General features: G+C 52.8%; 1 protein-coding gene across 1 annotated transcript in view; it reads left to right on the top strand.

Moving 5' to 3' along the window:
* The window catches only part of LOC137306880 (low-density lipoprotein receptor-related protein 1-like), a 252,054-nt gene that overhangs the window by 213,637 nt on the left and 22,527 nt on the right, over positions 1 to 15,890 (top strand). Inside the window, 11 exon segments of the mRNA XM_067976269.1 lie at positions 192 to 314; positions 1,499 to 1,639; positions 3,649 to 3,774; positions 5,574 to 5,696; positions 7,678 to 7,943; positions 8,288 to 8,466; positions 9,462 to 9,568; positions 10,650 to 10,766; positions 12,009 to 12,185; positions 13,705 to 13,845; positions 14,975 to 15,148. Coding sequence (XP_067832370.1) covers positions 192 to 314; positions 1,499 to 1,639; positions 3,649 to 3,774; positions 5,574 to 5,696; positions 7,678 to 7,943; positions 8,288 to 8,466; positions 9,462 to 9,568; positions 10,650 to 10,766; positions 12,009 to 12,185; positions 13,705 to 13,845; positions 14,975 to 15,148 — 1,674 coding nt within the window.

The raw sequence follows: 15,890 nt of genomic DNA, 5'->3' as shown, positions 1-15,890 counted from the left end.
GCAGTATGAGTTGGCACTTTACGAGAGAAACCCCTTGCTTGTTAGCTAGCAGTGCCTTGGCGAGTAGTCCAAGCACTTACGCGCGATGGAAATGATGTCCTGGTCAGCGGCCCAGAAAGTTAAAGTAATTTAACGAAAAGATAAATAGTTGCCTCCTCTTCTCCCTTCCTCTCCTCACCCTCGCCGTACAGTGAAGTTCCAGTGCCCACCAAACAGGCCGTTCAGATGCAAGAATAACCGCGTGTGCCTGTGGATCGGCCGGAGATGTGACGGGATCGACAACTGCGGAGACCACACGGACGAGGACGATTGTGGTAAGGCCTTGTTGTTTTTTTTGTCTTTGTGCAGCTCCTGTGAGGTGAGCTCGTTGCAGAATGGGTGATCTTATAGAAGTCTATAAAATAATGAGGGGCATCGATAAGGTAGATAGTCAAAATCTTTTCCCAAAGGTAGGGGAGTCTATAACGAGGGGGCATAGATTTAAGGTGAGAGGGGAGAGATACAAAAGGGTCCAGAGGGGCAATTTTTTCACTCAAAGGGTGGTGAGTGTCTGGAACGAGCTGCCAGAGGCAGTAGTAGAGGCGGGTACAATTTTGTCTTTTAAAAAGCATTTGGACAGTTACATGGGTAAGATGGGTATAGAGGGATATGGGCCAAGTGCAGGAAATTGGGACTAGCTTAGTGGTATAAACTGGGCGACATGGACATGTTGGGCCGAAGGGCCTGTTTCCATGTTGTAGCTTCTATGATTCTATGAACCATTTGTCTTTTTTTGTACTTTATGATACGGAAGGAAGGCAGAACATGCAGGAATTACAGTTAAGCAATGTTCTCCTTCAGGCCGAGAAGGTTAAGGGGGAGATTCACCAGAATGGTCCCAGGGATGAGGGACCCCAGTTGTGCGGAGAGACTGGAGAAGCTGGGGTTGTTCTCCTTAGAGCAGAGAAGGTTAAGGGGGAGATTTAATCGAGGTGATCAAAATCATGAGGGGGTTTGATAGAGTCGATGGGGAGAAACTGTTTCCAACTGGCAGGAGGGTCGGTAACCAGAGGACACAGATTTAAGATAATTGGCAAAAGAACCAGAGGGGGAGATGAGGAGAATGTTTTTTACGCAGCGAGTTGTTATGATCTGGAACGCGCTGCCTGAAAGGGCGGTGGAAGCAGATTCAATAATAACTTTCAAAAGGGAATTGGATAAATACTCGAAAAGGAAAAATATGCAGGGCTACGGGGAAAGAGTGGGGGGGGGGGGGTAGTGGGACTAATTGGACAGCTCTTTCAAAGAGCCGGCACAGGCACGACGGGCCGAATGGCCTCCTTCTGTGCCGTAGCGTTCTAAACGCTTTTCGTCCGAGCGATCGGACGCCAGTCTGCGGCGGGAGCGTTGAAAATACAACATGTGGGTGGGTGGGTCGAGGAAATAAAAGATCTTTAAGATTGAGAACGTCCTTTTTTTTTGTGTGTGTGTGTGTGTGTGTGTGTGTCGTGACTTGTAGAGAAACCGACTGAGAAACCCAAGGCCTGCGCGAAGGATCAGTTCACCTGCTCGAACGGCAAGTGCATCAGCCAGAGTCTCCTTTGCAACAACTGGGAGGACTGCGGGGACGGAGCCACGGACGAGCAGGATTGCTCCAAGAGTAAGTTGTGCCCGCAGCGCCCATTAGGGGGTTTGTCGTGGATGCTCCGCGAGGAGGGGTGGGTGTGGTCGACCTAGCGAGCGTCAGGCCGCCCAACTTTGGGCCCAAGATCAGATAAGTCGGGATCGTGGAGGAGCAAAGAGAGGTTGGGGGAGGAGGAGGGTCCAAGAACACAAGTCATTTGAAGCTTAGAATCGGTGCAGTGGAACGTTGGCCGTTATCTCGAGGGGGCTGGAATACAAAAGGGGTGTTGGAGGTGATGCTTCAGTTGTACCGAGCTCGGGTCAGACCCCATCTGGAGGTAGACTGCGTCCAGTTCCGGGCACCGCACCTCAGGAAGGATATATCGGCCTTGGAGGGGGTGCAGAGCAGATTCACCAGAGCGATACCCGGGGTGGGGGGGGGGGCTAAAAGGGGTTAAACTACGAGGACAGGTCGCACAGACTGGGCTTTGCATTCCCTCGAGTGTAGAAGATTGAGGGGTGATCTAATCGAGGTGTTCACAGGATTCGGTAGGGTAGACACCGAAGAGAGTATTTCCTCTGGCGGAGGACTCGAGAACAATCTTAAATTTAGAGCTAGGCCGTTCAAGAGCGTAATCGCACGCACCGGGGGAGTGGAAATCTGGAACTCTCCCCACCAAAAAAAAAAAAATACCGTTGAGGCTCGGGGTCAGTAGGGGCTTTCAAGACTGAGATCGATAGATTTTTGTTGGGTAAGGGTATCGAGGGACATGGAGCTGAGGCGGGTTGAGGTGCAGATCAGCCGTGATCTAGCCGAACGGCGGAACAGGCCGGAGGGGCCCAATGGCCTCCTCCTGTTCCTGCGGCCCTAAAAGGGGGGAGCGCACAGGTCGCACGGCTGGCACGCAAGGAAATTGTGAGTGTGAGTCACAGTCCCCTAACTTGTGCGGCAGAAAATTGTCAGTTCCGGAAGAGAGAAAAATAAACGCAGGTTGAAGGAGTGGATCGTTCTTCGCTCCTGGGAAAAGTGACCAACCAGTCAGTTACGCAAAAATAGGCGCTCCTGTTTTATTTTCTCGCAAAAGCCTCCTTTGCCCTTCGGGCGCCAGTGCTGCAGTTGTTGTTTGAGGCGCCTTAACGATCCAGGGTGCCTCCCGTTCAAAAAAAGAAAAGAAAGTTTTGTCCGGATGCACTGAGTGTTTGAAATTATCTTCTGATTAAGTGGTCTAGCACAATCAGTGCGGTGTTGCACTACAAGGTAGCCATTACAGTTCTACACTAAAAACTCAAAGTTGCAGAAATTGCAAAGCATTTAAGATGTGGAGAGACTGGAGAAGCTGGGAATTGTTCTCCTTAGAGCAGAGAAGGTTCAGGGGGAGATTTACCAGAATGGTACCAGGGATGAGGGACTTCAGTTACGTGGAGAGACTGGAGAAGCTGGGAATTGTTCTCCTGAGAACAGAGAAGGTTAAGGGGGAGATTTAATAGAGGCGCTCAAAATTATGAATGGTTTTGATAAGAGTCGATGGGGAGAAACTGTTTCCAGTGGCAGGAGGGGTGGTAACCAGAGGACACAGGTTTAAGATAATTGGCAAAAGAAACAGAGGGGGGGAGATGAGGAGAATGTTTTTTTACGCAGCGAGTTGTGATGATCTGGAACGCGCTGCCTGAAAGGGCGGTGGGAGCAGATTCAATAGTAACTTTCAAAAGAGAGTTAGGAACATAGGAACAGGAGGAGGCCATTCAGCCCCTCGCGCCTGCTCCGCCATTTGATAAGATCATGGCTGATCTGTGATCTAACTCCATAGACCTGCCTTTGGCCCATATCCCTTAATACCTTTGGTTGCCAAAAAGCTATCCGTCTCAGATTTAAATTTAGCAATCGAGCTGGCATCAATTGCCGTTTGCGGAAGAGAGTTCCAAACTTCTACCACCCTTGGTTGGATAAATGCGGGTGCTGCACTAGGCAGCAGTCGGAGGTTCAGAGTTTTTTGATCAGGTTCGTCTGACTGTCTTATCACTATCTCACCCTCTCGTTGCGCGCAGATCCACAGTGCAAAATCAATAAGGGCATTTGCGGAGATGACGCAGAGTGCAAGGAGAACAAGAGGACTTCGTACTGCGTGTGCAGACACGGGTTCCAGTACAACAACGACAGAAGGCAGTGCGAAGGTACACAGAGTCCCACGTGTTTTCAAGAAGGGGAGGGAGGGAGGGAGGTAGAGTTCATTTAAAGTGCTGCGGTTACGTTTGAAAGCAGCGGGGAACGGGTGTCGAGCACGGTTACAGGGTGACAAGTTCAGCTCAGGGGTGCCACCTGAGGTTAACCACACCTCTCGCCCCCATGTCTCTCTTGTGTCCCCATTCTTGGCCTGCCTGACTCCGGCATCCAGCACTAGTGACCGGGCACGCTGTGTGCTGTGCGCGCTCTGTGCTGTGTAGCCTGTCCTAACCCGCCGTCCCAATTCTGGGCACAGCATCTCAGGAAGGATGCATTGGCCTTGGAGGAGGTGCAGTGCATTCGCCAGAGTGAAACCCGGGGGGGCTAAAAGAGTGGTTAGATTATGAGGACGGGTTGCATGGACTGGGCTCGTAGTCCCTCGTGCACAGAGAAGATTAAGGGGTGATCTGATCGAGGAGTTTGAAGGATTTGATAGGGTGGATCGAGAGAAACTTACTTCCCCTGGTGGGGGGAGTCCAGAACAAGCGGGGGGCATAACCTTAAAATTAGAGCCAAGCCGTTCAGGAGGTGCTGCATAGGGGATTTCCCATTATAACCAGTTAGAAACAACAGCAAAGTTAAACAATGACATTGAGTACCCAGTTGTTAATTGAGTCCCTGCTTTAAAAGTCACACATTCTGTCCTTAATTCACATAATATTTTAATTTGATATATATATAGCTAAATAACGAAACTTACCACAGAAGTTAAGAGATGGCTACCTGTGCAGTTTCAATTATAAATTCAATTGTAGGTGTCAGCCATGACGCAGTGGGTAGCACTCTCACCTCTGAGTCAGAAGGGTGCGGACTCGAGCCCCCACTCTAGGGACTCGAGCACAAAATCCCCAGGCCGACACTCCCAGTGTTGGTACCGGGGGAGCGCTGCACTGTCGGAGGTGCCGTCTTTCAGGTGAGACATTAAACCGAGGTCCCCGCCCGCCCGCCCTCTCGGGTGGACGTAAAAGATCCCACGGCCGCTGTTTCGAAGAGCAGGGGGGGGGGGGGGGGAGTTCTCCCCAGCGTCCCAGCTTATATTTATCCCGCTAAAACAGATGATCGGGGTCATTATCACGTCGCTGTTTGTGGGATCTTGCTGTGCGCAAACTGGCTGCCGCGTTTCCTACATTACAACAGCGACTGCGCTTCAGAAAAGTACTTAATTGGCCGTGAAGCACTTTGGGACGGCCTGAGGTGGCGAAAGCTGGTTCTTCTTTCTAAATGTGGACGAGGAATTTATAAACGGGACAAAACAAAAATCACAATGGGAAGTAAGATTTTGTAAAAAGGAAGTGTGGTCTTCAAGTAAAGATTCAGGGATAATTGGACAAACGCATGCATCTGTAAATTGAGTGCCCCACTTTAAAGTCCAAATATTCAGGCTATGTTTACATTATAAACTCCTTTTCTAATGGAAACTGCCCCTGGAAACTTCTTGCACTGTAATAATTACACCTTTCTGCCCGCTGGTTCAGCTCCGGGGCGCCATCCGGTGGCGGGAGGATGTAATTACAGTGTGACACGTTTACATAGGCAGATTCCATTATAAATCGTGATGTAGGGATTCAGAATGACGGAGTGTGCGCGGATGTAAGATTTATTACTATTACATAGACAGATAACGCCTCCACCATCTGCAGCTGAAATGTTATAATCGGCACTCTTTATTCTGTATCTCTTGTAGAAATGCTAACGAACTTTGTTTTTAATCGTGTCTTAATTTTTATTTTTACTTTTTTCTCCTCTCAAGATAACAATGAATGCTTGCAGTTTGGTGTGTGCTCTCAGTACTGCAATAACACGAAGGGTTCCTACATATGCACCTGTTCAAAGAACTACCTCAAGGGCCGAAACCACACGTGCAAGGCGGAAGGTAATGCGTCCTCTTATCGAGGAGCTCTCGTAGAATCTTACAGCTCAGAAGAGGGCCATTCGACCCATCGTGCCTGTGAAAGTGCTGTCCAATTGCTCCCACTTCTCCACTGCTCTTTCCCTGTAGTACTGCAGATTTTTCCCCTTCCAAGTATTTATCAAATTCCCTTTAGAAAGTCACTACTCAATCTGCTTCTACCACCCTTTCAGGCAGCGCATTCCAGATCATAAGATATTTCTCCTCATCCAGGTTCTTTTGCCAATTACTTTAAATCTGCGTCCTCTGGTTACCGACCCTTCTGCCACTGGAAACAGTTTCTCCTTATTTACTCCATCAAAACCCCTCATGATTTTGAACAGCTCGATCAAATCTCCCCCTTAACCTTCTCTGCTCTGAGGTGAACAATCCCAGATTCTCCCGTCTCTCCGCATAACTGAATTCCCTCATCCCTGGTACCGTTCTGGTAAATCTCCTCTGCACCCTCTCTAAGACCTTGATATCATTCCTAAAGTGCAGTGCCCCAGAACCCAACACAATACTCCAGCTGAGGCCTAACCAGTGTTTTATGAAGGTTTAGCATGACTTCCTTGCTTTTGTACTCCATGCCTCTGTTTATTATAAAGCCCAGGATCCCGTATACTTTTTTGTAACAGCTTTCTCAAGTTCTCCTGCCACCTTGTGTACATAGACCCCCCCCCAGGTCTCTCTATTCCTGCATCCCCTTTAAAATTGTACCATTTAGTTTTATATTGCCTCTCTTCATTCTTCTGTCCAAAATGAATCACTTCACACTTCTCTGCTTTAAATTTTATCTGCCGTGTGTCTGCCCATTTCACCAGTCTGTCTGCGCACTCCTCACTTTTTACATTTCCGAATTATGTGCCACATGCAAGGTTTTCACCACCCGAGTCCAGGGAGCGCTTTCTGCCACTGACAATTAATGATTTAGTCGTAGCCTTTTAAGGAAAGGAGGGTATTGGGCCACTGTGCTATGTCATCGGGGCGTTAGCAGCAAAGAGCGATGCAGTGGGGTAAACGCTGATCTTTAGCCTCTGAGCCTCGAGTTAAATGTGGCAATTGTAAAGGGTCCTGTGTGAAATCGGCTTGGGCAACCTCTGTACTCTGCTCTGTACCTGCCTTGGGAATGTTTGATGGGACAGTGTAGAGGGAGCTTTACTCTGTATCGAACCCTGTACCTGCCCTGGGAGTGTTTGATGGGACAGTGTAGAGGGAGCTTTACTCTGTATCTAACCCTGTACCTGCCCCTGGGAGTGTTTGATGGGACAGTGTAGAGGGAGCTTTACTCTGTATCTAACCCTGTACCTGCCCTGGGAGTGTTTGATGGGACAGTGTAGAGGGAGCTTTACTCTGTGTCTAACCCTGTACCTGCCCTGGGAGTGTTTGATGGGACAGTGTAGAGGGAGCTTTACTCTGTATCTACCCCTGTACCTGCCCCGGGAGTGTTTGATGGGACAGTGTAGAGGGAGCTTTACTCTGTATCTAACCCTGTACCTGCCCTGGGAGTGTTTGATGGGACAGTGTCGAGGGAGCTTTACTCTGTATCTAACCCTGTACCTGCCCCTGGGAGTGTTTGACGGGACAGAGTAAGAATTCAGGGAGGGGGAAGAATGTAAAGGATGGTTGGTTTGCAGCCGAGGGCAGGTGTGAGAGGGAAGTTTAGAGGGGCCGTTAATGAAGTTGAATTAATTTCTTCAGTTAATGTTTTGGTTTGGGATCACTCCCTCCAGTTAGAACATAAGAAACAGGAGCAGGAGCAGGCCATTCAGCCCCTCGAGCCTACTCTGCCATTCAGTCAGATCATGGCTGATCTTCGACCTCAACTCCACTTTCCCCGCCCGATCCCCATTACCTTGGTTCCCTTAGTGTCCAAAAATCTATCGATCTCAGCCTTGAATATGTTCAGTGACTCAATGACAGTTTACTCTTCCTCCCTCCCTCCCTCCTCTCTCTCTCTCCACAGGCTCTGAGCAGCAAGTTCTCTACATAGCCGACGACAATGAAATCCGCAGCCTTTACCCGTTCAACCCCAACTCGGCCTACGAGCAGGCCTTCCAGGGGGACGAGACGGTGAGAATTGACGCCATGGACGCCCACGTCAAGGGCAATATTATCTTCTGGACCAACTGGCACACCGGCAAGATATCCTACCGGGACCTGTCCCCCTCCTCCTCCTCCTCCACCAACCGCAACAAGAGACAGCTCAACACCGGGGTCGTCGATCTCAACGTGAGTCCGTTACTGCACTGCGGAAAGGTGTAGGGGTTACCGAGGAGAGGGGAGGGGCTCTCGCTCTCGCTCTCGCTCCCCCGGTTCCCCTCCCCCCGTTCCCCGCCCCCCTGCCCCGCTCCCGCTCCCTCTCCCTCTCGCCCCTCTCCCTCTCGCTCTCCTCCCCCTCCCTCGCTCTCCTCCCCCTCCCTCGCTCTCCTCCCCCTCCCTCGCTCTCCTCCCCCTCCCTCGCTCTCCTCCCCCTCCCTCGCTCTCCTCCCCCTCCCTCGCTCTCCTCCCCCTCCCTCGCTGCTCGGTCTGGGAATTTCAGTGCTTGAGAACTGTTTTATTTCTTTCTCCCTCAGATCCCTGGCCTGAAGATGCCCAGAGGTATCGCAGTGGACTGGGTTGCTGAGAACATCTATTGGACGGACTCCGGACGGGATGTCATCGAAGTTGCGCAGATCCACGGGGAAAACCGCAAGACCCTGATATCTGGCATGATCGATGAGCCTCACGCCGTGGTTGTCGACCCACTTAGAGGGTGAGTGCAGTTTCACGTCCTCTCCTGGATTCTGCAGGGATCGATGGACATTGGGTACCCCAACCATATGGCCGTTCACCATGGGGCAACGTTACCTCGAGTCTGTAGCACCTTCTCCAGTGCCTCTATATCCTTTCTATAATATGGAGACCAGAACTGTGCACAGTGCTCCAAGTGTGATCTAACCAAGATATATGGAGACCAGAACTGTGCACAGTGCTCCAAGTGTGATCTAACCAAGATATATGGAGACCAGAACTGCGCACAGTGCTCCGAGTGTGGTCTAACCAAGGTATATGGAGACCAGAACTGCGCACAGTGCTACGAGTGTGGTCTAACCAAGGTATATGGAGACCAGAACTGTGCACAGTGCTCCGAGTGTGGTCGAACCAAGGTATATGGAGACCAGAACTGTGCACAGTGCTCCGAGTGTGGTCTAACCAAGGTATATGGAGACCAGAACTGTGCACAGTGCTCCAAGTGTGGTCTAACCAAGGTATATGGAGACCAGAACTGTGCACAGTGCTCCAAGTGTGGTCTAACCAAGGTATATGGAGACCAGAACTGTGCACAGTGCTCCAAGTGCGGTCTAACCAAGGTGTATGGAGACCAGAACTGTGCACAGTGCTCCAAGTGTGGTCTAACCAAGGTATATGGAGACCAGAACTGTGCACAGTGCTCCGAGTGTGGTCTAACCAAGGTATATGGAGACCAGAACTGTGCACAGTGCTCCAAGTGTGATCTAACCAAGCTTCCATATAAGTTTAACATAACCTCGCTGCTTTTCAATTCTAGTCCTTAGGAAATGAACCCTAGTGCTTTGCGTTTTTATGGCCTTGTTTACCTGCGTCACTACTGTTAATAATTTGTGAATCTGTACCCCTAAATCCCTTTGCTCCTCTACCCCATTTAGACTCTTAACTTCCGAGGAGTAGGCGGCCTCCTTATTTCTCCCACCAAATGGTTGATAACATAATGCTTTTTGTCTCCTGCAGGACTATGTACTGGTCTGATTGGGGTAACCATCCAAAGATTGAGAAGGCGTCCATGGATGGGACTCTGAGAAGGACATTGGTGGAGAATAATCTCCAATGGCCGACAGGTAGAGCATTAAACAGCAATATTACAATCAACTGATGAAACGTAACCCGCGTTTCAGTTTTGATTGCGGACAGCAAATGCGAATCATAAGGGTCAGTTTGGCTCACTCTCGCCTCTGAGAGCCAGTAGGTCGTTCATTCGAGTCCCAGTCCAGAGACTTGAGCCCACAATCCAGGACGAGACTCCCAGTGCAGTGCTGAGGGAGTGCTGCACTGTCGGAGGGTCAGTGCTGAGGGAGCGCGGCACGGTCGGAGGGTCAGTGCTGAGGGAGCGCGGCACTGTCGGAGGGTCAGTGCTGAGGGAGCGCGGCACTGTCGGAGGGTCAGTGCTGAGGGAGCGCGGCACTGTCGGAGGGTCAGTACTGAGGGAGCGCCGCACTGTCGGAGGGTCGGTACTGAGGGAGCGCCGCACTGTCGGAGGGTCGGTACTGAGGGAGCGCCGCACTGTCGGAGGGTCGGTACTGAGGGAGCGCCGCACTGTCGGAGGGTCGGTACTGAGGGAGCGCCGCACTGTCGGAGGGTCGGTACTGAGGGGAGCGCCGCACTGTCGGAGGGTCGGTACTGAGGGAGCGCCGCACTGTCGGAGGGTCGGTACTGAGGGAGCGCCGCACTGTCGGAGGGTCGGTACTGAGGGAGCGCTGCACTGTCGGAGGGGCCGTCTTTCAGATGAGACGTTAAACCGAGTCCCCGCCCGCCCCCTCAGGTGGATGTAAAAGATCCCACGGCCACTATTTCGAAGAAGAGCAGGGGGGGAGTTCTCCCGGTGTCCTGGGGCCGATATTTATCCCTCAACCAACATCACTTTAATAGAAACAGATTATCTGGTCATTTATCACATTGCTGTTTGTGGGAGCTTGCTGTGCGCAAATTGGCTGCCGTGTTTCCTACATTACAACGGTGACTACACTTCAAAAAAAAAGTACTTAATTGGCTTTGGGACGTCCTGAGGTGGTGAAAGGCACTATATAAAATGCAAGTTGTTTCTTGTATTGGGGCAGTAATGACGGGGTCTGAGAGATGGTGATGTTTATTGAGCAAACCAGCGTGTCATTAATTAACGTTGTCTTCTGCTTTTTATTTCAGGTCTGGCAGTTGATTACTTCAATCAGCGTTTATACTGGGCTGATGCTAAACTTTCAGTCATAGGGAGCGTTCGTCTCGATGGTAATGACCCCGTGGTGGCAATAGATAGCAAACAAGGTACCCATTCTCTTTAATACTTTGTGCTGAATGTCCTGCTCCTCAACAAAGTAACTTTTGCATACCTCTTGCTTATTAACAAAGTTAAACTCAAACTCGAGAAGCTGTGCCCACTTGGCTCAGTGGGTCGCTCGCTCTCGCCTCTGAGTCAGAACCTCTTGGGTTCGAGCCCTCACTCCAGAGACTTAAGCCCCATAATCCAGGCCGACACTCCCGGTGCAGTGCTGAGGGAGCCGCTGCGCTGTCGGAGGGTCAGTGCTGAGGGAGCGCCGCACTGTCGGAGGGTCAGTGCTGAGGGAGCGCCGCACAGTCGGAGGGTCAGTGCTGAGGGAGCGCCGCACTGTCGGAGGGTCAGTGCTGAGGGAGCGCCGCACTGTCGGAGGGTCAGTGCTGAGGGAGCGCCGCACTGTCGGAGGGTCAGTGCTGAGGGAGCGCCGCACTGTCGGAGGGTCAGTGCTGAGGGAGCGCCGCACTGTCGGAGGGTCAGTGCTGAGGGAGCGCCGCACTGTCAGAGGGGCAGTGCTGAGGGAGCCGTTGCACTGTCGAAGGGTCAGTACTGAGAGCGCTGCACTGTCGGAGGCTTTGTCCTTCGTTAAACCAAGGCGCCCTCTGTTCAGATGAATGTTAACGAGCCCATTGCACTTGGACGAACAGCACAGAGTTCTCCCCAGTGTCCTGGAGCCAGTGTTCCTGCCTTAACCGACACCACCCAAAGCATGTTAACGGGCCCTTTATCACAACTGCTGTTTCTGGGATGCTGCTGTGTGCAAATTGGTTACTGCCTTCACCTATAGAACAGTGACTGTGTTTCATAATCATTTATTGTGTGCGAAGCACTTTGAGATGTTTCTGAAAGCATCTCTCTCTCTGTGCCTTGTTCTTTCTTTGTCTCTGAGTGTCTTACTTAGTCTGTCTCTCTCGCTCACACTGCCTGTCTCTCTCTCTGACTTTCTTTGTCTCCAACTGTCTCCTTCAGTAAGTCTCTCTCGCTCACGTTCTTTCATTCTCTCCCTTTCTGTCTTTGTATCTGTCTCTCTGCACGTATCTTGCTCTTTGTCTTTCTCTCTCACTGTCTCTTTTTCGCTCTCGCTTTCCGCCCTCGCGCTCTCGCCCTCCGCTCTCCCTCCCTTCCCTGCCCCCTGCATCTCTCGCCTGCTCCATAACACAGTGAGATTACGTGTTTGAATCATAAATAACTTCATCAGCTAAAATATATCTACCTTTTCCCTCCCTTGTTCTCAGGACTGAGTCACCCTTTCAGCATTGATATCTTTGAAGATTATATCTACGGCGTGACCTACATTAACAATCATATATTCAAAGTGCACAAGTTCGGACATGACCAGGTTCAGACGCTTACATCTGGGCTGAACCACGCTACTGATGTCGTGCTGTTCCACCAGTTCAAGCAGCAGGATGGTGAGTGCCTTTATATTCTAATGACAGTGCCTCGGGAGAGCTGTTCCCCTTCCTGCACCAGTGTGACCCACTCTTCCATCTCCCAGATCCCTCAATCGGTGCCTAACTAGTCCTAGGCCCAGGGGGAACGGGATCGAGACTGCCCGAGCTCATCTCTCAGCCCCAGCAGACAACCCATCAGTTATGGGAAGGTGGATGGATGGGGTTGAGGGAGAAGGTGGGGATTGCGGGATATGGGGGGAAGGTGGGGATTGCGGGAGATGGGGGGGGAAGGTGGGGTTGCGGGAGACGGGGGGGGGGGAAGGTGGGGTTGAGGGAGACGGGGGGGGGGGAAGGTGGGGTTGAGGGAGACGGGGGGGGGGAAGGTGGGGTTGAGGGAGACGGGGGGGGGGGGGAAGGTGGGGTTGAGGGAGACGGGGGGGGGGGGGGAAGGTGGGGTTGAGGGAGACGGGGGGGGGAAGGTGGGGTTGAGGGAGACGGGGGGGGAAGGTGGGGTTGAGGGAGACGGGGGGGGGAAGGTGGGGTTGCGGGAGACGGGGGGGAAGGTGGGGTTGAGGGAGACGAGGGGGGAAGGCGGGGTGGAGGGAGACGAGGGGGGAAGGCGGGGTGGAGGGAGACGAGGGGGGAAGGCGGAGACGAGGGAGACGAGGGGGGAAGGCGGGGTCGAGGGAGACGGGGGGAAGGCGGGGTCGAGGGAGACGGGGGGAAGGCGGGGTCGAGGGAGACGGGGGAAGGCGGGGTCGATGGAGACGGGGGGAAGGCGGGGTCGATGGAGACGGGGGGAAGGCGGGGTCGATGGAGACGGGGGAAGGCGGGGTCGATGGAGACGGGGGGGGGAAGGTGGGGTCGAGGTAGACGGGGGGGAAGGTGGGGTCGAGGGAGACGGGGGGGGAAGGTGGGGTCGAGGGAGACGGGGGGGGGAAGGTGGGGTCGAGGGAGACGGGGGGGGGAAGGTGGGGTCGAGGGAGACGGGGGGGGGAAGGTGGGGTCGAGGGAGACGGGGGGGGGGAAGGTGGGGTCGAGGGAGACGGGGGGGGGGAAGGTGGGGTCGAGGGAGACGGGGGGGGGGAAGGTGGGGTCGAGGGAGACGGGGGGGGAAGGTGGGGTTGAGGGAGACGGGGGGGGAAGGTGGGGTTGCGGGAGACGTGGGGGGAAGGCGGGGTGGAGGGAGACGAGGGGGGAAGGCGGGGTGGAGGGAGACGAGGGGGGAAGGCGGGGTGGAGGGAGACGAGGGGGGAAGGCGGGGTCGAGGGAGACGAGGGGGGAAGGCGGGGTCGAGGGAGACGAGGGGGGAAGGCGGGGTCGATGGAGACGGGGGAAGGCGGGGTCGATGGAGACGGGGGGAAGGCGGGGTCGATGGAGACGGGGGGAAGGCGGGGTCGATGGAGACGGGGGGAAGGCGGGGTCGATGGAGACGGGGGGGGAAAGTCGGGGTTGAGGGAGCGAACGGGTAAAGTGAGGGTTTTGTGAAACGTTGCTCGTTCCGAGGGCTCCCTTTTATAAATTTGTGTCTTTGCAGTGACCAACCCGTGCGACAGGAAGAAGTGTGAGTGGCTGTGCCTCCTGAACCCCAACGGAGCCACCTGTACCTGTCCCAACGGGAGGGCCATGGTCAACGGGACCTGTATCGAGACCGTGTCGCCAACCTCGTCACCCGACAGTACGTCAATCCAAACTTAGTTCGAGCAAGGAAACTGCTGACTTCTTCAACCAAACGTTGATAAAACGAATTAGGAGGAGAGATTGCATGAACTAAAAAGATAGGGAATTCAGGAGAAACCTCTTTACCCAGAGAGCGGTGAGGATGTGGAGCTCGCTCCCACACGGAGTGGACGAGGCGAATAGCGGAGATGGATTTAAGGGGAAGCTGGATAAACACATGAGGGAGAAAGGAATAGAAGGATAGGGTGAGATGAAGTAGGGAGGGAGGAGGCTCGTGTGGAGCATAAACACCGGCACGGACCTGTTGGGCCGAATGGCCTGTTTCTGTGCTGTAAAATTCTTTGCGAATTGCATTTGAAACCGTGACAGGGGGTGGGGGGCGAGCAGGCATCGGGTCAAACTTGGGGAAAGGGGGAGATGGAACTGATGTCAGGAAGCTCCTCCTCACTCAGAGTGGTGGGGGGTGGGGATTATTGCATTTTGTGGAGATCGGAGCACGTTCCAGTCTACCTGCCGCTCGGCTTCGTAGACTCCTGCAGCGCGTGTTTACTGTAATCAGAACCCTTGGTAATTTTAAACTTCGCCCCTAATTCTGCACCAATTGGAAGTAAAAATCAGCACGCTGGCTCTGAGAGGGGCCGCAGGAGGCCCGCTGTCACTCGAGAGCACTCTTCTGAAGCTGGGGCCGTGGCAGAGGGAGCTTCGACCTGCGACTAACGGTGCTGTACCTGGCTCCGGGTGTGCTGGATGCAGAGACGGTGAATTGGGAACGTGTTTCATTCCCCAGCACCGACATTCCCACCTTGCTATTGACAATTTTTTTGTGTATTAAAAAAAAAAGGCCCGTCAGAATTAATTCCTGCCTTCGTTTTACAGAGGAGCTCGCCGGGGGGGGGAACGGGAGGGGGGTAATGTGTGATTTTCGCTGCTCAGGATTCAAGAATCGCTTGCGATTCGGTGCAAAGGAATTCGAATCAGCGATGGTGGACCGGTCGAGAACCCCCCCGCGTGGGAGCGACTCGTGAGAGAGATGTCTGACCGTCACCAAAAAGAAAAAAAAACACGTGGGAGCAGACTCGTCGGGACTGACCTGTTCTTTTTTTTTTTAATCCCCCGTCTCCTCGCAGCCCCCACCATCAGCACGTGTACGCTGCAGTGCCTGAACGGAGGCAGCTGTTTCCTGAACGAGAGGAGCCAGGCGAAGTGCAAGTGTCAGCCGCACTACACGGGGGACAAGTGCGAGACCGACCAGTGCAGAGACTACTGCCAGAACGGAGGGACCTGCACGGCTTCCCCATCAGGTGGGCTCGTCTACTTACCATGGAATCGCACGGCGCAGGATGAGGCCATACGGCCCATCGTGTCTGTGCCGGCTCTTTGAAAAAAGCTGTCCAATTAGTCCCCCCCTTTTTTCCCCCCATAACTCTGCAAATTTTTCCCCCTTTTCGAATATTTATCCAATTCCCCCTTTTGAAAGTTATTATTGAATCTGCTCCCACCGTCCCTTTAAAGCAGCGCGTTCCAGATCATAACAACTCGCTGCGTAAAATAAATTCTCCTCATCTTCCCCCCCCCCCCACCTCTGGCTTTTTTGCCAATTACCTTAAATCTGTGTCCTCTGGTTACCGACCCTCCTGCCACTGGAAACAGTTTCTCCCCATCCACTCCATCAAAACCCCTCATAATTTTGATCACTTCGATTAAATCTCCCCCTTAACCTTCTCTGCTCTAAGGAGAACAATCCCAGCTTCTCCAGTCTCTCCGCATAACTGAAGTCCCTAATCCCTGGTACCGTTCTGGTAAATCTCCTCTGTACCCTCTCCATTGGCCTGGACATCCTTCCTAAAGTGCGGTGCCCAGAATTGGACACAATACTCCAGCTGGGGCCAAACCAGTGATTTATAAAAGTTTAGCATAACTTCCTTGCTTTTGTATTCTTATGCCTCTATTGAAAGCCCAGGATCCCGTATGCTTTTTAACAGCTTTATCAATTTGTCCTGCTACCTTCAAAGGTTTGTGTATGTGAACCCCCCCCACAGGTGT

This window comes from Heptranchias perlo, chromosome X (genome assembly GCF_035084215.1).
Source record: "Heptranchias perlo isolate sHepPer1 chromosome X, sHepPer1.hap1, whole genome shotgun sequence".
Classification (NCBI taxonomy): Eukaryota; Metazoa; Chordata; class Chondrichthyes; order Hexanchiformes; family Hexanchidae; genus Heptranchias; species Heptranchias perlo.
This window is presented reverse-complemented; position numbering and strand designations above follow the sequence as displayed.